Source organism: Vanellus vanellus (genome assembly GCF_965231255.1).
Source record: "Vanellus vanellus genome assembly, chromosome: 5".
In the NCBI taxonomy this organism is placed as follows: Eukaryota; Metazoa; Chordata; class Aves; order Charadriiformes; family Charadriidae; genus Vanellus; species Vanellus vanellus.
The window spans coordinates 52,325,778-52,347,143 of NC_138910.1; the positions used below are offsets into that span (position 1 = coordinate 52,325,778).

The 21,366-nt window shown below is 54.6% G+C and overlaps 1 protein-coding gene across 2 annotated transcripts; it reads right to left on the reverse strand.

The window, feature by feature from the left end:
* Window positions 1-827: 827 nt before the first annotated feature.
* UCK2 (uridine-cytidine kinase 2) lies at window positions 828-20,563 on the reverse strand (the record flags this gene model as incomplete). 2 transcript variants are annotated; one of them, XM_082483574.1, is made up of 7 exons in its annotated part: window positions 828-1,242; window positions 1,809-1,857; window positions 3,917-4,014; window positions 7,786-7,928; window positions 8,792-8,888; window positions 9,846-10,005; window positions 20,465-20,563. In XM_082483574.1, the coding sequence occupies 7 exons, from the start codon at window positions 20,561-20,563 to the stop codon at window positions 1,103-1,105; spliced, it is 786 nt and encodes a 261-aa protein (XP_082339700.1). In that variant the 3' UTR covers window positions 828-1,102. The 2 variants fall into 2 exon arrangements, with proteins under 2 accessions (XP_082339700.1, XP_082339699.1); XM_082483573.1 differs by lacking the exon at window positions 20,465-20,563 and adding an exon at window positions 12,142-12,351.
* Window positions 20,564-21,366: the final 803 nt, after the last annotated feature.

Genomic DNA, 21,366 nt, shown 5'->3' on the forward strand with positions numbered 1-21,366 from the left:
ACTACACACTGCTGCCCCCCCCCCCCCCGCCTTAGACAGGCTGCTCAGCAGCTGCCTTTCATCATCTATTGCCCCTTTCAGAAGAGGCTGGTTCTCCCTTAACATTATCTTACAGACCCGAAATCCCCCATCCAAGAGCAAATCCCTTCCAAGTGAGGAATGACACACACATCTCTGACCTTCTGGAAGCCAAACTCCAGGCTTAGGATTGAGCCTAGGGCTCATCTAGGAATCCCACCACACACGTGGCCACCGAGTCCCAGAGGGGCTGAAGGTATCCACATGCCCTCCTCACCCACGCCAGGTAGTGAGACTGCTAAAGATGCAAGCTGCCATGTCTATATGATCACATACCCAGCATCACCTACCAGGTCCTTGCTGGAGGGTGTGAAAGTAGACCCATATCTGTGGTGGGAAGGGGTGTCAGACACCAAAAGGGATGCTGTTGAGGGACTGAGACCTTGAGGTGCAAAGACAGTCAGGAGAGGTATTACACATCATTCTCCCAACTCCCAGTGGCGTTGTGCAGTGCCTGCCAGCCAAAACCAGGCTGCTCGGACCTGAAGAGCAACGGCAGGAGGCAGCAACCCCAGCCCAGTCGCAAAATCCATGCCACCATCAAGCTGCCACCTCTATCACAGCCTGTGCCTTCCCCGGGCTGCAGACCACTACGATATTAAAGCAGCTGTCGAATGCTCTTCCTTTCTTATCGCCTTTGAGGTGAGGATCCTGACACCAGCATTTCCCAGGACCCCTTTCCCAGCCCCCTCCCAGCAACACCAAGCCTGGCAAATACCTTATGGCAAGTAATTTTACGTTATTCTGCATTTACGCAAAAATAGAGCAATTCTATATTTATAGAGATTTATAGCCGGTTCCATGCTGGAGAAGTTATTGAGCAAGGCCAGGAGCTGTGGGCGGTCCAGGCTCCCGAGCAGCCGGCTGCTTCTCATTCGGCATTTCCAACATACAAAATTAAAGGCATTCGTCTCCGTCTGGTTTCTTAAATAGATAAGGGGGGAATGAATGGACAGTATGTACAGAGGGGCAGTGGCACGGCCCGAGCGCCCTCCGCCTCCAGCCTCACGCCTGCCGCCCAGGGTCAGTGAGGCCGGCTGCTGGACTCTGAGGGCTGCCGCTGGCGGGGAGGAGTGTAGCCATTCAGGTAGCCATTGCTCTGGCGTTTGCTGAGTCCTCCATTAAGAATGTCCTGGATGTGCTGCACTATCAGGTTTATGGCCACTGTGAGCAAAAGGGAGAGAAAGACACAAGGGAGAGATTGCATTAGGATCACTGCAAATAAACTAGAGCCAAGCCAGAGACGATGACCCTCCTGTCTCCCCTGCTCCTATCCCTTCCTATCACATGGTGGGGAACTGCAAGCCTGCAGGAAGGTGCTGTCCCACTGGGACTTCATCCCTCTGCCCCGGCTGAGCTCAACACTCAAACCAGTATGGTGAAGCAGATTCCAGCCAGGTGGAGACCTGGCTGTCCCCGCTGCACATCTGGCCTTGGAGAAGCACATTTGCCTTTGTGTGGGATGAACCAGGAGTTTACCTGGAGGCACTGCACATAGATGGGCTCCCAGGCTTGATCAGAGTGGCACAAACTCCCAGTCACTAATGCTCCAGGCAGGAGCAAAGGGGAGAGGCTCATCTCAGCGTGAGTGTGGTAACAGCACTCTCTGGGGTGGCAGCAGCCTGAGTCACCTCCGTGGCAGGTCCTGCTACCTCCTACCTAACTGCACCACAACAGCAACAGCCCAAAGCCAGCTGAGAGGACGTAAGGCAGGGTCTGGGTCCACTCACCTTCATTATCTGCTCCTCTGGGAATGATCACATCAGCATACTTCTTGGTCTGGGAGGAGAGAGAGTGTACTGTGTTACAGGGAAAGTGGAGAGCCACCAGGCTGGGGCATTGTCCCTGCTTCCTGGGGCAGGTCCTTCCCCTCCCCTTGCCAGACCCAAATCCCGTGGGAGGTATGTAATTGCCAATAATACATTTCGGGTGCTCTTATTTGTCTTCTGCTGTGTGTTTTGAGGGCCATGCTTTACGCCTTGACTTCATTTTCATGAGCTCATAAAGCTTCCACTTAGAGGCAGTAAGAGGCACCCTAACAAAACCTGAAATTGAAGTGCCTCATGATTACAATACTCCAGTAGCTGATGCTTTTGGGAAGAAACTCCCCCCTGAATCCAGCCAGACTTGGTACAAGAGCAAAAGTTGGCATGCCTGGGCTGTGTGGACATGCAGGGCACAGCCATATATGATCTGCTTGGGATGTGGGGAGAATTTTCTACCAGCATGGCTTGCAAAAAAGGTCTGATTCAGGACACTGGTCCTGACCTATTTTCACCTGCAGGTGCCAGTCTCAGTTTCTTCACCTATTTGTGTCAGCTTTTACAGCTGATCAGCTTCCTGACAGCCAAGCTCTACCATCAGTAAAGAAGCCAGCCTGCTGGATGAAGGGTGTCATCTAACACCTACAGGCGCTTTCAGCCATATCAGAAATCACCGGGATGTGCTGGGCCATTTCAGTGCTGGACCACCTGGCCCAGAGCTGGTTTAGAAGTGGTGTAACCGCAACAGTGGGTGCTGAGCCTGCCTGATATCCACATGCAGTTGCTCTGCAGCTGAGCCCACCACCAGGTTGGAAGTGGGAGCAGACCACTGCAAAGTTGGTGGGTAGGGACAAAGCAGTTGTTTTCTACCTGCCTTGTTTCACATTTCTTCCTCCCACAGACTCTTCAACAGAAGAGACTGATGCAGCATCTACTGCATTGCAAAGCTGCCAGTTTACCTTGCTGGGGACTTGCAAGGAGGGGAGCCACCAAGGTGGACCTGCCTCTCAGGAAAATACTTTCTGGGATTAGACTGGAATTGGACCTTGGTACTCAAGAGCCGCAACTGAGTGAGACAGAGAAAATGGTGCTGCCCAGAAGCCAGGAAAAGGTCTTGTAGCACAGAAAGAATCAGCCCCTCTTACGGGAAAGGGCAGAGCTGGCCACATGGACAGGCACAAAGATGTTCCTAAGGCTGGAGGCACATGTTCAATTCCTGCCCATGGTGCTGGCCAGCAGTTCCCAGGTTGTAGAACTCTACCGGCTCAGTTCCTCCAGATTAAGAATTTACTCATATAACTAACACATCTGCTTGAAAAGCCTCGAGAACCAAGGCACAGGCTCTTCTCCTCAAGAGCCAGGAGAGGTGTGCAATGGCTAGTCCTACAAACGTGCTATTTCACCTGCAAGTCCTGCAGGACAGCAGTGGTCTCCTGCACACAAAGTCCCTAGGGAGCCGTACCTTGGTTATCAGCTCCCAAAGTAGTTTCCTTTCTTCAGGCAGGCCTTGCAACCCTGGCTTCAAGCAGGGTCTGTCTGCTCTACACCTTGGCCTCTCACCTGCCAGGAAATGCGACCTGCAAGGCCACATCCTGCAGCACAGAGTGAAGGAAGAAGGTCCCCTGCTTTCCCAAGAATCCAGCCAGCAAGAAGTGAAAAGGGCAGGCAGGACAGCCCAAAACAGGAGGCAGACACAGCAAACACTGCCTGGGGGCAGGGATCTCCTCTTCCCCAGGGAGATTCAGCCAAGGATCTTCCCCTCCCAGGCTGGCATCTGCTGAGCTGCCTGGTGTTGGTTTGTCAGACCCCATGCAGGGAGGGGTTTCTCTTGCCATGTTGAACTTCCCATAGGGGAGGGTGATCTCACCAGGAAGGCACTGGCTGTAAAAATAGTCCCCATCTCACCCTGCCTGGGCCAGCACTGGCACCCCCATTTTTGCCAGCGCTTGCAGGGAGGGAGCAAGGCGAGGCAGGCTGACCTGAGCTCTGGGGCACAAAATGCTCTTGTCTGAGGAGCTTTGCAGGGTATGAGGCATTTTTGGCAGACGCGCGTGGGTGTCACTCCCCTTACTTACTGGCAAACAGAACTCCTCGAAGGCAGGCTTAACGAAGGTGATGTACTGAGATAAGATCTGCTCAAGGTCCCTGCCTCGCTCACTGATGTCTCGTAGCACTGTGGGGAAGATATAAAGCACAGTCAGGAGCCAAGACATGAATCGCTGCATGCCCCTTCCCTTCAGTACAGCCTTTGGCCAACCACCTGGGTATTCTGCCCGAGGTCTCTGTTCCTGGATGCTGCTGCCCACGTGTCCAAGAACACCCCAGCCCAGCTTCACGCTTTTAACCCGCTTCCAAGCTTTCCCAGGAGCCAAGGGCTGGCTGACCTGACCAAGGGCTTTTCTTGGCCTCCCTCCCTTCTAAGCTCTGCAAGCACATTCCAGCTGAAAACAGTGCCACCCTAGTCCTGACTGTTCCCAGCCTCAGCCCTTGCATCCTTCCTGTCACCCTGACCTGCCCCTAGCCTAAGGATAGGGCATTCTCCCAGTCATCCAAGTGCAGAGGTGCTCAAAGAATGGAAAAGCAGTGGGGTTCATCCATACACATACTAAGGCACAGTTTAACTCAGGTCTGCAGTGTTCGGGAGAATAAAACTTGCCCACCTACCCAGCTCTTCCAGGCTCCTTATGCTGTCCCCAGCTGAGCGGGATGGGAAGGTGAAGCAGGCTCCCACAACCAGAAGCTGAGGGGGTGCTTGGAGAAGATCAGCTCAGGAGGAAGCCAGAAGGCAGGAGAGCAAGCTGGCCTCCTGCTTGTTCTGCTGTTCGGGCCTTACACCCTGTTTGCATGAGGTATTTGGGTCATTGCCATCTCCGGTCTGAAGCCACTTCAGTGTGGACAAGTGGCCCAGTTCAGCAGGAATTCAATCCACGGGTAACAGCCAAAACAGCCCTGTGGCCGAGCAGACGGCTCTTGGCTCTCCCCAGGGGGCTGGCTGGCTTCTCCCCAACATGTTAGCACCTGGCACTGGGTTCAGAGTGAGCCTTCTCCACATGCCAAGCAGAGCCAAGCCGCGGCACTGCCAGCCTGCGTGACCTGCTCAGCAGGCATTGCCCATGTGTTTGCAGGACCAGGACAGTGCTGTTCTTCCAGTGCTGGTTTGGCACCATCCCTGCAGCTCTGTTTGCCCTCGGCCAACAGCTTCACAGCGTGCCCTTTCGCAGCCCTGCGTGGGGGAGGTGATGGGGGGAAGAAAGAGCTGGCAGCAAGATGTGTGCCAGCTCCCTGCCTGCTCCAGGAACGGCTCAGCCCAGCCCAGGCTGCTCTAGCCAGCTCCTCGCCTTCTCCAGAGAGCGGGAGCAAACCCCAGCTCAAACAATACAGAAAAACAGGCAAGGAAAATAAAACAGAGAGACTTTTGTTTCCTAGGTCCCACACCCTCATTGTTGGCTGCTCCGGGGTGGGGAAGAATCACAGCGAGGGTGTATTTGCAGCACACTCGGCCTAGGACAGAGTGCGGGAGGCCTGCAAGCTGCACAGGGCGAGTGCCCAGGCTGCAGGGGCTGGTCCTGACAGGGCAAAACTCCTGCCCGCTCCCAGGGCAGACCACAGCAGGGCAATCGCCCCACACACAAACACAAGTCAAGCACCTATTGTCTTGTACCTGGTCCCAAAGCAATGGGTCCCAGCAACCCAGGCTAAGACCACGCACCCTATCTGGAGGTATCACCCTCTACTTGCAAGGCAGGCAAACGTACTAAGGACGGATCGGCACCCGTCCAGAGCCTGAAACATACATGTGACACCTAACTTGGTCTTTGTTTTACGGAAGCTGGTTGAGAACAGAGCAAAAAGGGACCTCAGCCAGAATCAGCTTTGCACGCATCAGGCTGTTTGAGGCACTTGACAGACCTTGCCCCTCGTGCTCTGGTAGCAGCAATTTTCTTTGGAGAGGTGCTGAGAAGGGGGCAGTGCGAGCTGCACATACTGAACCCCAGAACTATTGATTAACTGAGCTGTCAGCTACATTTCCAGGAACCTCATCTCCCGCTGCTGCCCAGCTGAAAAGCCCATTGCTGCAACTCTTCAGGACTTCTGGGAGAGCAAGATGACTCAGGGCCATGTCGCAATGCAAGATCCCAACTTTTGCTACAGTAAGCCTCCAGCTACGTTCCAGGGACATGATTATACCTTCAGCACCTCACACACAGGCTCTCCTTTCCCAGAAATGCCAGGGAGACATACAGTAAACAGATTTGATGCTGCAGTGGTTCTCCCAATTCCTGACGGCACGCCAGGAGACTGCCAAATGGTCAGTTCCCTATCAGGAGGCCAACGAGTTGCCCTAACTAGGAGACACCAGGACCTCAATCAGCCTAGCTGCCCCTTAGCAAGGCTCTAGCCATTGATGGTAGGTGGGAGAAATACCCCAAGAATGGCCTGGGCCCATGTGGCTCAGGACCCTGTCCAACAGCTGCAGCACAACAGGGTTTAGGTCTGTATTGTGGTCAGCAGCTGGATGGTCTCAGGTCTTCCTCAATGGGATCTCAACCAGTTCTCAAGCCTTGAGCTCACAGTTATGTACCAAGCTCGAAGCGACTGAACCACGCACTCCAGAGCATGATACAGGGCACTGCCAAAAACGTGTGCTACCCCGTGGCTGGATGTGAACCCAAGTTCCTGCACAGCACAGTCTACTTAAGGGATAAGGCTCACATTGTGGGATCTTGCAAATGCGTATCTGTGACCTGCTAATACGTCTCCCTGTGCTGTCACCTCCCTGGATGAGTCATGCAAGAACAGTGGGCAGGGTCAAGCAGCATGCGTAAAAAGGAGCTCTTAATCAGCACTGATGACATCCCAACAGCGGAGGAGGCTGTGTGTCTGTCTGACAGCAGGAGGGCAGGCAAGATCAGTTCCATCATAGAGTGGAAGAGTCCCATGCACACAATCAGGACCAGGCTGACGCACTGAGACACGCTCTTCTCCACTCCTCTCGTCACAGCGCAGAGATCTGGATGGGACCTCTCCTCTAAGTCATCTTCTGCATCCCCAGATACCCTGTGGAGGCTGTCAGAGCCAGGCAGGGGTAAGGACAGTTCAGACAGAACTGAATTCTGCCTCAAGAATCCCCAGATGCTTTCTTAGTCATCCAGGAGACTCAGGTGCTACATTAGTGACAGTGACAGTGACTCCTAAAGGCTGCTTTGAAATGAACTGCATCTCAAACCATGCAGACCCTGTAAAGCTGGAGTCCCTCCTATGTCAGCTGGCAACCCACAGCCAAACCAGCTGGACATGGGGAGTCCTAGAGAGGGACATTCTGGTTTCTAGGACTCTTTGCCACCAAAGCCATCACCCCAGTGCCAAGTACCACAAAGAAGCTCCATGCTGCACTGACTGTGCTTGCGCAAACCAAGATGTAAAACCAAACTCCCTATCTGCATCATCCACGATGGATACTCACACACCCTCAGAACACACCCATGCACCAGGTTCTGAGCAGGTCCATCAGGCATGGCCTTCTGATTGAAATGTGGAGATGTTTTACCTTGCCCATTGCGCCCTTCCCTGCTGGTACCTGCTGACCAGCAGTAGCTGGCATTCAGCTGATGGCACAGGACTGGTGCCACAGGGCCATGTGAGGACACAGCACACTTAATAGTCATACTGCTGCATTCATCAAAGGAGGAATTCCAGACAAGGCAGCAAAACCCCCACTGAATCCTAAGAGACGTGGAGCAAGGTGCTCTCCACTGCCGTAAGTTGCTCTACGTGACATTCTGCACTGGGGAGGAAAAGATCCCTGTCTCTCTGCTAGGAGCAGCACAGCTTTGTGCCAATTCCAGTTCTGCTCTGGTCACTGTCACCTGCCTCTACGACCAGCTGCTCAGATCAGTTAAGTGACATTTCTGTCTCTGCTGCACAAAACGTGTTCGGGGCTCACCTCTGCGGGACAGCCGGGTGTCTGCGTCTGTGTCCACAAAGAGCTTCATGCGGAAGAGATCCCGCACCTCCTGGCTGTAGAAGGCCAGGATGCCTTCAAAGAGCACCACATCGGCAGGGTAGACCGTCACCGTCTCCTCTTTCCTAGCAGAGGGAAGGAGAGTCAAAATATGCTGGTGGGGCAAAACAAGCTGAGAGAGGTGGGGGGGAAACAGCAGTGCTCCTAGGCACTGCTCCAACCCTGGGACATCACTGCTGCACCAGGGGGGTGACCAAGGAGGGCAGACCTACCCCACCGTGGTGAAGGGAATCCAAGGCATACGTACACTTCCTAGAAGGACAAACGGCAAAGCAGGAAGCAGACTAGCCCTTCTCCCCCCACCTCAGCCAGCTGCTGCTTGCAAGTGTTATGCACCAAGCCATAAAGCCCAGAAAGCCTATACATGGGGCTTGACCCACAGGAACCTGCAAGGGCCAGCTCTGCTCCCCTGGGAACCAGGCAGCACTCCCCTGACACCACAGCGCTTTTGCGGAAAACGAAGTAGGGTCACATCATCCATGACCAACGCAGGCATGCAAAAACAAACTGAACACATGCAAGGGAAGAGTTGCAGGAGCAAGAACTGTTGTCCTCCTCCTTTCCTGGCAGCGCTGGGCTGTTTGAGCCTGAAATACTTGTTAAAGCTGCAAACATAGAGTTTATGCCAATAGGAAGTGTGGACAGGGGAAGAAAAGCGGGGGCCATAAACCCCCTCCACTGATGCCTGTATGTAGCTGGATGCCACTGCATGGCCTTGCAGCTTTCCAGACCCTCAAACTATGCCTGTATCTGCCCTGGATCCTCTAACCAAGGGGTCTGGAGTAGTTAGGATTGAAACTTTTGGTTGGCATGTTAGGCACCTAAGAGTGGGCACAAGTGGAGGGGCAGGTGCTTTGGGCTGGCAGGGCTGCATGCTGCGCCGCAGGGCGTTAGCAGAGGCACAGCAAGGCAGGAGCAGCTGTTAGACCTGGAGTGGGAGACAAAGTCATAGACAGGAATCTGGACCGTCTTCCCTTCCGTGATCTCTTTGAGCGTTTTCACGATCAGCTCGTTGTCAAAGGCATCTGAGGAGAGAGGAAATGTTACCCGAGGCAGCTTTGCAACCTCTCCCACCCACCAGATGCTGAGTTTAGCATAGCCAGAGACACTGGCACCCCGCACTGGGGACAGACAGATGCACAGACTTGGGAGGAAAGCCCTGCACATTCCCATGGGCGTAACAAGGCCCAGCTCTCCTGCAGCCCTTGGGGCCTCACTGCTTTGCACCAGCCAGGGATCTGGCCCATAGAGATCAATACCACCCTTGTACAGTGGCGCTGACAGCCCGGGCTCGGGAAGGCAAATCCTCCAGGGCTCCAGCCCTCAGAGAGACTGGAGCAGTGTTTCAGCCTCGAGTTGCCGGACAGATGGGGCTCTGTTTGCTCGGTGCTTGCTGCCTCCGGCCATTGTCCTTGTGGGGACGAAGGGACAGCAGCTCTGGAATTTCCTCAGCAAGCCCGGAGATGGTTCAAAGAGCCCCTGTTGTAGCAACAGGGCACGGCCCCCCTTGGTGGAGGGGTTTGCAGAGCAGCTGCACAACATGGTTCCCTCCTTGAAGGACGGACACAGAGCTGCTGGCTCCTGGGGGCTGTGCCAGGCCAGATCTCCCTGGTCCCAATCCAGCTGCAGCAGAAAAGTTTTCAAACTGGGGGACACTTTTGCAGGGAGAAGAGGACCATCTTAATGAGTTTGAGGGTTCACAACCTGCCTTTTCACATCCCAAACACTCCACCCCAGAGGCAGTTTCTTTCCCAAGAGAGACAGAGGTTGTAGTGCAGGGGATGCAGGTGGCCCCCAGCCACCCTGTCAGGGATGCACCCAGCTCCACAGGAGCTTAACTAAGCCACCCATTCCTGCCCCATGTGGAGACAGAGTCCCAGTGTCCATGCAAGGCTCTTTACTGGTGGAGGAGGGGAGGTGCGTCCCACTCCAGCCCTCACACCCCACTGCATGGCAGAGCCCCGATGCTGTTTTCCATTCACCTGGGTGGTCAAAATTGAACTGGCCTTTGAGTGCTTTGGATTTCTGCTCTGAGGTGAGGACCCTGTAGAAGCTGTCTTGGCTCACGATCACCACCTGCTTCTGGCGGTAGTCCACCTCGTTCTGGCCCAGCAGCTGGACGATCTTGGAGCATACTGAGGACTGGGAAAGGAACAGCAAAGGAGGCAAGTCAGCAGCAAGTGGTGTCTGAGCCATACAGGGAAGATGTCCCCAGGTAACAGCCATTCCTGGGTGCATGGGGCACTGCTTGCTGCACCTCCAGCCAAGAGTTTGTGGTCCACTCAAAGGCAGAGCTCAAAGCCACTGAGGGAAAAATGCTACAGAAGCATCATCGTGGGGCCCTTCTAGTATGAAAGCAGCACCAAGCTTGCTCCCTGCTTCCCTCTCCTCCATCCCTATGGCCTGCCCACAGCTCCTATTCTGGGCACAAATGGCAGCAGGAAACCAGTCGGCTGCTGCTTGGGTTCAGCCGCACCCCCAGAGTCCCCGCAGCCAGCTCCAGCCTGCCCAGCAGCTCCCCAGGGACCAGAGTTGCATGTGGCACCAGGGCTGGGCCTCCTCCTTGGGAGGCAGCCTCAGTGTCTTGGTTTCCTCAGCCCTGGTCCAGCACAGAAACCCCACCACAGCACAGGCAGGGAGGGAGAGAGCCCTCAGCAAGACCCAGGTTGTTTCCACACTCTAAACAAAGCCTGAGATGAAAAGACATGGGGAAGAGAGCCCTGGGACTTTATCAGAGATCTCTGACACAACTGCCAGGGCTGGGAGGAGCAGCCGTGAGCATATCCTGGTGCGTCTTGGCACAGCAAGGCTAAGGGCACTGCGGAGCCAGCAGCTGAAGAGCCACGTGGCTCTGACTGCCGGTGCAAGATCCCCACGAGCGCTGCTGGCACAGGGACCGGCACCTCACACGGCATGGAGCTGGCTGGATGCCAGTGGCCGGCATTGACTCTGCTGGCACTGCCACAGGCACTGGCTGCATGGCCAAGGGTCACGCTGGACCCCACCGTTGTGACACAAATCAAGAGCACAGCTTGGGGGACAAATCCCAATGCCTGCTTCGGTCCCTTCTCCTTAGTTATATGAGTACTTGGCTGCTCTGCAGCACAGCAGTGTTAACTGCATCACTAACTGGCAGCTGGCACACCAGCCCCGGCCAGTGAGAGCCAAGGTCAGGCCAGCGGGGGAGTGCTCTGCTGCCTGCAGGAGCCCTGCGCATCAGCCCCACGGCATCCACTACTGTTTGGGGAGAAGGGGGTGCTCCTGGTGCCAAACTGAGCCGCTTCGCCTCCTGCAAATCATGCTTGCTGCAGAAGCCCAGCTGAGCTGCTCCTGGCTTCGGTCACCACAAATATTCTCCACTGAGCCCTCTGCTTTGCGAAGAGAGGTTTGCCTGCCCCAGCCTGCCCATGGCTCTTTCCATGCTCCCAGCTTCCCACTGGCTCAGCCATCTGCTCCGTACCTGGCTGGCAACCTACAGATGCAGAGCTGAAGACGGCAGTGGTGAAGGGAACAGGGAGGGGACAGCATGCCTGGCAGAGGAGGTCACCCCAGCAGGCAGAGGGCAAGGCTGTTTGCCTGAGAAGCTGGAAGATTTGACGGCATTCCTGTCCCCAGAGACCGTCTTTTCCCCTCCAGGCCAGGCTGACCTGACTTGGCTGTGACCGCTGCGCTGTGAGTCAGTCCCAGCCCAGCTGGAGAGCCTCCGCACACAGCACTGCTGCAGAGCAAACCGGCTCAGGCTGCCCGACAGCAGTCCTTGCGGCCCTGGGCACAAGTCTGGGTTTTGGGTCAGGGATGGGGTCTCCCTGAGCATCCCACCTTCTTCTCCTGCCTCTCACAGCTGGCAAGTTTGTGCTTCCCGAGCCACATCGGCAGCCCTGCCCTGCAGCAAGCTGCTACCACCCAGAACAAAGCACTACAAGTCAGTGCCAGTCACTCACCCTTTGGCACACACAGACACAAAGCCGGAGCCCGTTTTCTGTTTCCTCTGTTTTCCCACTCCCCACATCCTTCTCCAGCCTGTACAGCCCTATTGCTTATCCAGCTGTATCCCATAGGTTTCACAAAAACAGGGCATGCACAGTGCCTCGCCTCCACTTTTCCTCCCTGCTCTCTCCCCCGGACACTGCTGCCTTTCCATGCTGCCCGAGCAGTGAGGAGATGCAGGGCAGCAAGGTTCAGCCTTGGCCACAGCTGCTGAGGACACCAAACTTCCCAGGCCCTTTGCAATTAGGAATAAACCACCTTCCAGCACTGCCACCCAGACAGATCCCTAACCTGTAGATCAACAGGCTCCATACAGATCTGCATCAGAAACTGCTTTCCCCAGCCCAGGGCAGAGAGCAGGGCTCCTTTACTTTGGATCAATGAAAGCAACACAACAGTTGTGCTCACACTCTCCCCTTGGACCTTGGCACGTGGATGGACAATAAAATCATTTGAGGGCATCAGACAGTTCCTGCCAGTCTTTCTTCTGCTTCATGCACGCTAATCTCTGGTCTACTGATCCTGAAAAGTGGAGAAAAGAGTTCTCATCAGCTCTGAAAATCACCCTCCTGTTCCATACCCCACAACTCGAGACACCCAATGGTGAGAAAAACCCTCGGCAGCTGGAGGCAGGAACACATCCTCCCACTGGGGCCCAGGACGAGGATCAGAGCATATCCTGGCTGCATTTACCATCCCATGCTCTGGAGTGGCAACTGCCTCTTGCAAAAGCATCCAGGCAGATGCTACAGACCCCTCCCTTTTCTCTGGTGGGCTTTGGAGCTATCAGAAGTGGTGGAGAAAGATGATCCTGCTCTCAGGACCAAGCTCGGGTTCAGCATACTGTGTTGCCTGGGTGGGCAGGGATGTCACCTCTGGGAAGAGGCACATGTGTCACCTTGGTCTCACACAAGGCAGATGTGGGCCAGGGCACTGCTCACACGTTATACCTGCATAAGTGCAGCGGGACATAGGGACAGCGGGGGACGCAACATGTTCCTCCAACCCGAGGGTTGCATTCAGCTTGCCTATGTGGGGCAGCAGACCTCGGCAAGTTCTAAGCAAAGATGGTTTTTCCTTTCCTCACAATCATTTGTGATGGAAACAAGAATGGTTCATGAGGGGCATTCCCTGGTGCCAGTCTGAATACCTCCTATAGCTGGACAGGCAGTGTTTCCCCTTGGTCAATAAACACTCTATGTTAAAGAGGAACAAAAACCAAAAATAGAGAGGTTACAAATTCCCCAACACAGTGGAAACAGAAACTCCCAGCCTCAGGAAGCATCCCTCCAAATGAATGACGCGTGTCCCCTGCTTAAACCCCCTTCTCCCAAACCAGCAGTGCATACGTACATATGACTGACGTTAATCAGAAGTGTGAAAAATCCACTAATAACAAAAAATTATAGCAGTTAGGTTCTGGGGAGGCCTGCAGATGCCCAGAAAGACCAAGACCAAACCATAACTGTGAAGTACCGTGCTGGGGTGCAACCAGCCTGGATGCATGGTAACCCAGGGGACAAGTGGTGCTTACACATGCACTCAGCACCCACTTGAAGTGACAACGTGGGCTCAGATTCCTTCCTTTGCCAATTCCTAACTGCTTCTCCCAGGGGAGAAAATGACAATTGTTTCTTCTCTGAGAAGCCCAGGACTGCAGAGGCAAATGGAAGATGACTTGAGGAAGTTGCTAGATGATGCTAGAGATGAATCCCAGTACAGAAACTGTGGGGTTTGGGCCCCATCACTAGCTCTGCCCTGTGTGACATGTCCCATCTATGGGGAGAGGCATGACAGGGCTCCTCGCCTCCGCTCAGCCCCTTCCCCAGATCTACATTGTCCGTATACACCTCGCCACCACCCAAAGCAAACGCTGGTGGCGATTCAGCCACAGTGCACTGCCGGCAACAGGATGCTTTCTCAAGCGAGAGCCTTCCCCTCCTCCAGAACTTGTTTAAAACTAAATATAGATAGGGGACAGCAGCCTGCAAACCTCCACAGTCACCAAGCAGACCTTTTGCATTTTAGCCACATGAAACCAATGCAGGACTTTCCAAGCGTGCAGGCAGGGAGCCCCTGCCTCTCTGCCATTGTTCGTGACTTTCCACACACTGCAGCGAGGGGAACTCAGCTCCAGATTCGAGCTAACTGGCTGCGACCCACTGAGCTGCACTCCCCCAGGCTTTGCGCTTGAGCTGCTCCCTGGGAAAGCTGTGCAAACCAACCCATACCACACAGAGACAGTTGAGAGGGAGGTATCTGCACACCACAGCACGAGGACAGAGCTCAGAGAGATGTTATTCCTGCACAGAAGTGGCCGCAGCTCCCCTTGCAGGATTCCTCCTCCAAACCAAGCACACAAATAACCAGTGTTTAAGGAAGAAGTACAGCTTTATTCTGCTGGGAGGAAGATGCAGAGGGCACCTGGGGAAGAACTCCAGCAAATTTTCCCAAAAGGAGGGAGATGGTGCACAGGGGAAGAAACTCAATACACGGGTGTTCAGAGCACTACCCCTGACATTTATTTGAAGGATATTAATTACATTACATATTTAATTCATATTCACTCATGGCCTATAGCCAGCTGCTCAGATATTCTTCAGGAGTTGACTAATTCCCCAATATTATTATGCAGATTATCCCACAATCCCTCTTGGGTAGCTCTGATCAGCCAGTGAATTACGACTTCAGATGGGTATTAGAGAGAAAGCTGATGGACGGTGCTACAGTTAACCACCACATGAAGGTACCAGGCAGGACACCAGGATGCTTTCAGCCCCAGGTTTGCTGTGGCAGACAGGGCAGTACAGGTACTTCTGCCTCGGCTAGTAAGGCCTGTCCTGGGCTAGGAGGAATCCATAAGCCTTGTGCATGTGGATATGCTAAAACCCACTCGCTCAGAGCAGTCTATCCGTCCCCAGAGAGCCTGGCACTACAGAGGGATCTCTACACTGAGCTGCTCCTTAGGCTCCCAATACAGCAGCAGGGAGGACCTCCCATCCTCCCAAAGACTCTAAATTAGACATCTAGCAAAAATTATTTACTCCAAATAAAGCGATTCCAGCCCTAGAGAAATAGTGAAGCTGCCAGTCTGCTCAGGAGCAGGTAAAGGGAGAAGGGCCGTGCCAGAAGCAAGACCTACCAGGACATGCATGTGCTAGGCTCCAGTGCGGAAGGAAGAGAGGCACAGACTCCTGCCACGGCTGCAGGCTGCTCACCCTGAGCTAAGACACTGCTTACCATGAGGACAGTCCTGCCCAGCAGAGCAATGCCCTTGGCCCACAACATATGCTACAGCCAGGAGCAAGGACAGACTGCAGCAGTAATATCCCACCTCCCACCAAGGAGAGAAGCCCAGAGGTTATATCTATGGACACCACTGCCACGACCCCCTTCCTGTAGGATCTGGATGTGAACAGGTTTGGCAGGGGCTGTCAATAGCTTTGCATTCACAGAAGCCTGGCTGAGGTGTCCTCATCACATGCTTGTGGATAAAATAGTCTCCAGTTTTGGGATCTGGAAGGATTTTCCCTAAGATCACATCAGGGACCACTGGGATTACTTGCTGCATTTCTCCTATATTCCCTGTAGCATGGATCCCTTTCCAAGGGGGCTTTTACTCTACTGGGTATTTGAAATCAGGAGCCATAGCACTGCTGTGCTCTCCAGCTCATCTCCTGTAGCACACTAGTTGTAGATTTTGGTCTCTTCTTGTAAGGTTATGTTAATTATAGAATATTAGGAATGGCTTGCTGGACTAGGGTGACACAGAACAAACACCAAATTGCGAAGGGTCCCAGAGCATCTATTAAATATCTGCCTGCAACTGCAGAGAGCTAGTTCATGACCCACACAATCCTTTCCAGTCCTAATGGAGCACATCCGTACAGCAGCACTGGGATTGGAAACTTGCTATTCTTGTACCAAAAGCCTGGGCCTCCACCCAGAGCTTTCCCAGGCAGGTTCACCATTCCTGCCTTTCCCTGTACAAGCCACAGGCCAACCAGTTTGGGACTGGGATAGCCAGGTTTCTGTTCACTTACCCTGGAACACTGCACATGTGATCAGCAGTCCCAGGCTGGAGCATAAACAGGCACACAGACAGAGGATCTGAACGCAGATTACGCGTGTGGAGGAAAACAAACCCCCTATCACAATCCCTCCCAATCCACTGGGTTTAGACACAGGATATTTTTCTCGAGCCCCTGCTGCAAACTCCATTGCCTGGAGCTGGTGGAGCTCATGGGACTATGGTAAGCAGGCTCCATAAAGAACACGCATATATTCAATCAGTAACAGGAAAGGGCTGACCCATCAAAACGTCCTGTGTATCAGTCTGATCAGGAGCTGGCACAGAATAATGTTCTACTAGAAAGTTTGACGAGTCTCTAGCACGCATTGACACCAGCGTTTAACAAGTCAAACCTTGTGATTTAGGGCTCCTGCCAGCCACAGAATGAACGTCACCAGGAAATGGTGCTGAACCAACACAGAACTACTGCAATTCCTGCTAGTCCCCCTCCCGTGGCTTCTCCCTCGGATCACGGCTGGGTCTCTCCTGGGCTTCTTTGCCTGGCATCCAGGTGGTGACATGGTGGCAATGACCCCCAAGCTGCTGTGGGGGACTTCAACCCTTGCTACTGTAGGGGACTGAGCTCTGTAATACAAGAAGCCTCATGTGGAGAGGGAACTGCCTCTTGCAGAGATGCACTGCAGCTGAGGCCCCTTTTTCCCTGGGGACCAACATGCTGGCTGTCCCACCCCGGCTGGGCAATACCAGCCTTCTTCAGCCTCCTGGCTAGCTCACTCTTCTAGGCAGCCACCTCTGCCTCAGACAGCATTTTTGGTGTTTAAAACAGAAATGCCTAATGGATTAACAGTGAAGAATACACCTGGCTGAATATATGCTGTAATCTTGGTGCTCTGCAGTCTGGAAATTCTCAGGCTGCATGTTCAAACAGACATTTCCAACTTTATGTGCTAACTCAAGATGCAAAAGGTGTAGCCAGCGGGCCATGGTGGCACCCATGTTCAGCCCTCAGTAGTTTGAGGGCCAGGCATCCAGCATCCAATGAAAGTGTTCAGCCCTTTGTAATTTTGTCTTTTCTTACAACCTCCTGTTGGAAGGTAGCAATCAGCACCTCGCTTTGCAGTACGTGGGGACAAGCAATAAATGCTTGAAGAGCTCTCCCCACCCCTGCAACCACCCCAGCACCAGATGCTTCCACTGCTGCTGGGGGCGAGCCACTCCAGCACTGCCAGCAGAGCTGAGGGATCCCAGGAGCTAAGCTGAAATGAGGGTACACGAAGAGCTTAAGGAGGTATCCCAACCCTTCCCAGCTCATCCCAGTAGCCAGTTTGCTGAACTGTCCTCCAGCCCGCAGCCTGGCTGCCTGCCTTGCATGCTGTGGTCCTTGGTAGTCACGAATCTCTTGCAAGAGGGAGGGAAGAAGCTGTTAGCACAAAGACCATGGGTATAAGAAAGAAACAAGAGCTTTAGCAGAGCACTTGAAAGCATATAGGATGAAAGAAAATGCTACAACTAGCCTTGGGAATCCCTCTGAGGAAATGAGATGGTTGCAGTTCTCTCCGGCTTTAGCACAGGAGGGGGTCTTAATGCCATGTTATCTCCTCCACACCAGGAGATGGCAGCAAGCTTCGCCCGGGCTGCACAGTGCCAGGATTTTGGGGGACAGTGGGAGAAAAGCTGCCTCCCAGCAAGCTTTTGTGAAGAGCCTGTCCCAGCTGAGCGGACACAAAACAGCCACCACGAGGCTGGCACTGCCCTCCTAGAGGCTGCAGCATTGCAGCCTGCCCGGGACCTCTGCAGCTCCCCAGTTTTGCTCCAGATTTCTTTTAAGAGCAAAAACCAGGAGAACACTCATGTTTTCACCTCTTATTTGAATACTGAAAGTTGCTCAAGCCTCTTGTGCTCACTAGGGAACAGCAGTCAGCCTTTGAATTTGAGTTCTCACCAATCTGCCTTTAAGAAATACCAGCCAAACACTCCCCCCAGCTCTTCGGGGAAGGCTGTCCGCTTCAGATGCCAGCTTCCCCAGGGCACCACACGACACAACAAGTTGTGGCAAGCTACAAACAGGATCCCTTCCTTCCACAGCCTGACTGTGCTGGTACATCGAGAGGGATGGGGGGACGCGGAGCCTTTTTCCCCATCTTAGACTCAACAAAAGCAGCAGTGGGAGGAGCTGTGGGGGCCCTTGGAAGGCAAATGCCCTCCGTTATCTTCGGCCTGGTGTGCTGCCAAAGGGGTGTGTTACAACAACAACCCTCAATTGGTGTGAAGACAAGTCGTATGGATTTGCCGCTTTCCCAGTGGGAAAGGTGCCTGCTTCGCTTTTCTGCTAGGAGCATTTCGTTTTCACCCAGAGCCAGCACACCGGCACGGCAGTCCCTGGGCTGGATTTTAGCTGCAGGCAAGCCCTTAGCTGAGCAAACCACACCAGCCCCACCGCTGCCTTCCCAGAGCATGCTAGACCACTCGGCATCGCTGGGCTCAGGGCACTGTCACTAGCTGGATGGGGAACAGCCCCACTGCACCCCTGCCTTGCAGCTGCATCAAATGTAAATTTGAGGGTCTGTGTGCACAAGCCCCAGGTCCTTTTTTCCTGTTGCTTCTCCTTGAGGTAGCGTTGTTGTTTTGGTTTGGGGTTTTTTTTGCCAGCATATTTCTTACAGCCTTTTCCCACAAACTTTGTACTGATCTGCTGGATTCCCTTCAACGGGCAGCACTGCACAGAGGCTTTTAGCAGCCAGCTATCACTGAAGGGGGGAAATCAAAGCTGAGAGACAGGAAAAGCCAGTTAGTACATCTCCTTTGCTAGAAAGAACCATTTCCCTTTTTTTTTTGTAAGGCAGCCTGCTGCTACTAAGCATTTTGACTTTGAAGTTGAGAACAACTGTGGCGTATTGTACTATAATCACTGCTTTTACCTTGTGGGCCAGAGACACAGTGTTCAGAGACATCACAGTTCAGCAGCGCCAGACACAGTGTTACTGGGACAGGTAGAGGCAGACCCATGCATCAGAGAGCAGACAAACCCAGCATGTTTGAGTCACCAGGAGCTGTACTGCAGGAATGATCCAGCTTTGGTTCCCAGTGGAGGAGATTGCATCTTCTCTCACCATCCTTCCCCTGTTATATCTGGATTTTTCCCCCTTGCAGTAGCAACAGCGGTCCAAGAATCAATAGGGTACTTAGAGACACGTTCTTAAAACACTGTTCTTATGGGCTGCGGTACAGCCTTTGGGTTATGCCATCCTTCAAGAGAAAAAGGGCCCCCATCCAAACACGAATCAACTCAGAGATACAAGGCTCTGTCTTCCTCCTGTGACAGCCCACATTCAGTTTCCTTAGCCAGCAATATTTCAAAGATATTGCTGCTTCCAAATCCATTCATGCTCTGTGTAACACCTCTTAAAAATGCAGGTAGACTGTGCTACCCTGCACAGGAGGGCTGATTAGCTGTGGATCTGGTTTTACCGCTTTTAAATAAGAAAAATAAGTAATTTTCTTTACATATTAGGATAGAAAGCAACCTACCTCAGGTTAAACAAATAAAGAAAAACCCATTGTATGAAATAACTTAAAAAAAAAAAAAAAAAAAAGACTAAATAGCCGTAACGTTGCCGGAGTTGCCCTGCGCTGCAGTTTTGGGCGTAGCAGCCGTCCAGAGAAAACCCGCATTAACCCCGGCCGGCCGGAGCGGCTCTCCCCGGCGCCGCCGGCCCCGCCGCCCTCCGCCCCGCTCCTACCTGCCGCTGCCAAGGACCATCCCCTCCCGGGCGCAGCGAGGAGGTCGTTCTGCCGCTGTGAGTCAGCATTTACTGCAGAATTTCCACTCCTGCCACCCCAAAGTTGGCCAGAAAAGGGCACCCCCGTCCACGACCGACACCATTAAAAAAAAAAAAGCCATTAATTAATTGCATTCACACCCAAGGCACCCTGCGGGTCTGCCGCGGGGCCAGCGGCCGTTGGGGACAGTGCAAGTGAAAGGGTGACAGAGGGGAAACGCTCATTAAAGCCACGGGAGGGAGAATTTTGCCGGAGGGGGGGGGGGGGGGGGGGGAGGATGCCGCCTCCATCCCGGCCGGGCCGGGGCCGCCTACGCCCCGCGCAACCCCCAGCCCTGCCCGCTACCCCCCGGCAACCCTCCCCCCCCCCTCCTCGTCGCGGCGGAGGGCAGCAGGGTCCCGGGAGGGGGTGTAAAGCCTGCACCCACCCCGCACACCACCACCACCCTCCACGTGTCCCCGGGGCTCCTGGCCACCGAGCTCCCGCGGCCGCCGGTCGGGCAGAGGCCTCGGCGGCCCCGCTCCCTCCGCCGGCTCGTCCTTCCGCAGCGTCCGCCGGCCGGGGCAGCGAGCACCCCCGTCCCCACCGCCGCCGCCGCCGCCACCACCACCGCCTCCGCCGGCCCGGCGGAGCTCGGCGGCAGCGCACGTGGCGGGGCAGCCGCTCGGACCCGCCGCGCTGCCATGTGGCCGCCGCGCCCGGCGGGGGAGGCTGCGCCGCGGTGAAAGGCGCAGAGCTCACCCCCCCCCCGATACCCCACCGCCGGGGCTCCCCCGGACCCCGCCACGAAAGCCCCCGCACCTTGCCGCTGGCCGTGCCGCCGCTGACCCCGATGAGGAAGGGCTCGCCGCCGCTGGGCTGCCCGTGCTCCTCCAGCCTCTGCTCGCTGTCCCCCGCCATCCTCCCTCCCTCCCTCCCTTCGCTAGCAGCAGCAGCAGCGCCGCCGCCTCTTCGCCTTCGCTCTCCGCGCGGGGCTGGATTTATCTGATGAGTCAAGGGCCTTCCTCCCCGCCTGGTTCACATCCCCGGCGCTGCGGCTCCCTGCCAGGTGCCTGCCGCAGCTGCACATGCTCCGGCCCAGCCTGCCGGCGGGCGGCACAACGCGACACGGCGCGGCAGGGCGGCCACATGGGCCCGCACCTCGCCGCCGCCCTCCCGGGGACAAAGGCGATGCGACCACCCGATGCATCGGCCCTCTTTCCCTCTCCCCGCCGGGTTAGTTTGCCCCTCTGCCTGAGGAGTCGCCACTCGCCATCAGCCTCCAGCAAAGCGCTGGCACCACACCAAGGGGGTCCCCAGCAGGATCACCATTATATGTCCCCCACCCTGGCTTATCCCACCCCACCCAGGCCCTGATCCTCTAAGCACTTAGGAACGCTTATTAATGACCCAAGACCAAGAATAAAAATTATGCTTGTGTCTTTGGCAAACAGGACCCATCTGGGAGGAGCTGCAAGCACTCTGGAGGCCAGGATTCAAAGTCAAAACGCTCTTGACAAAATAGAAGAAGGCTCAGCAAAAATGTAGGGTGCAAGCCCATGTGGGCAAGTGCCAAGTACCGCACTGAGGTAGGAGTAATCATCTGGGAAAACGCAACATGGGAACCTGCTGGCTAGCCAGCCCTTTTACAGAGAAAGATCTGGGACTAGAGTAGATCAAAAAGTCAATGCCATCCTGCTGTGAAAAAGGCAAACAACCATCTG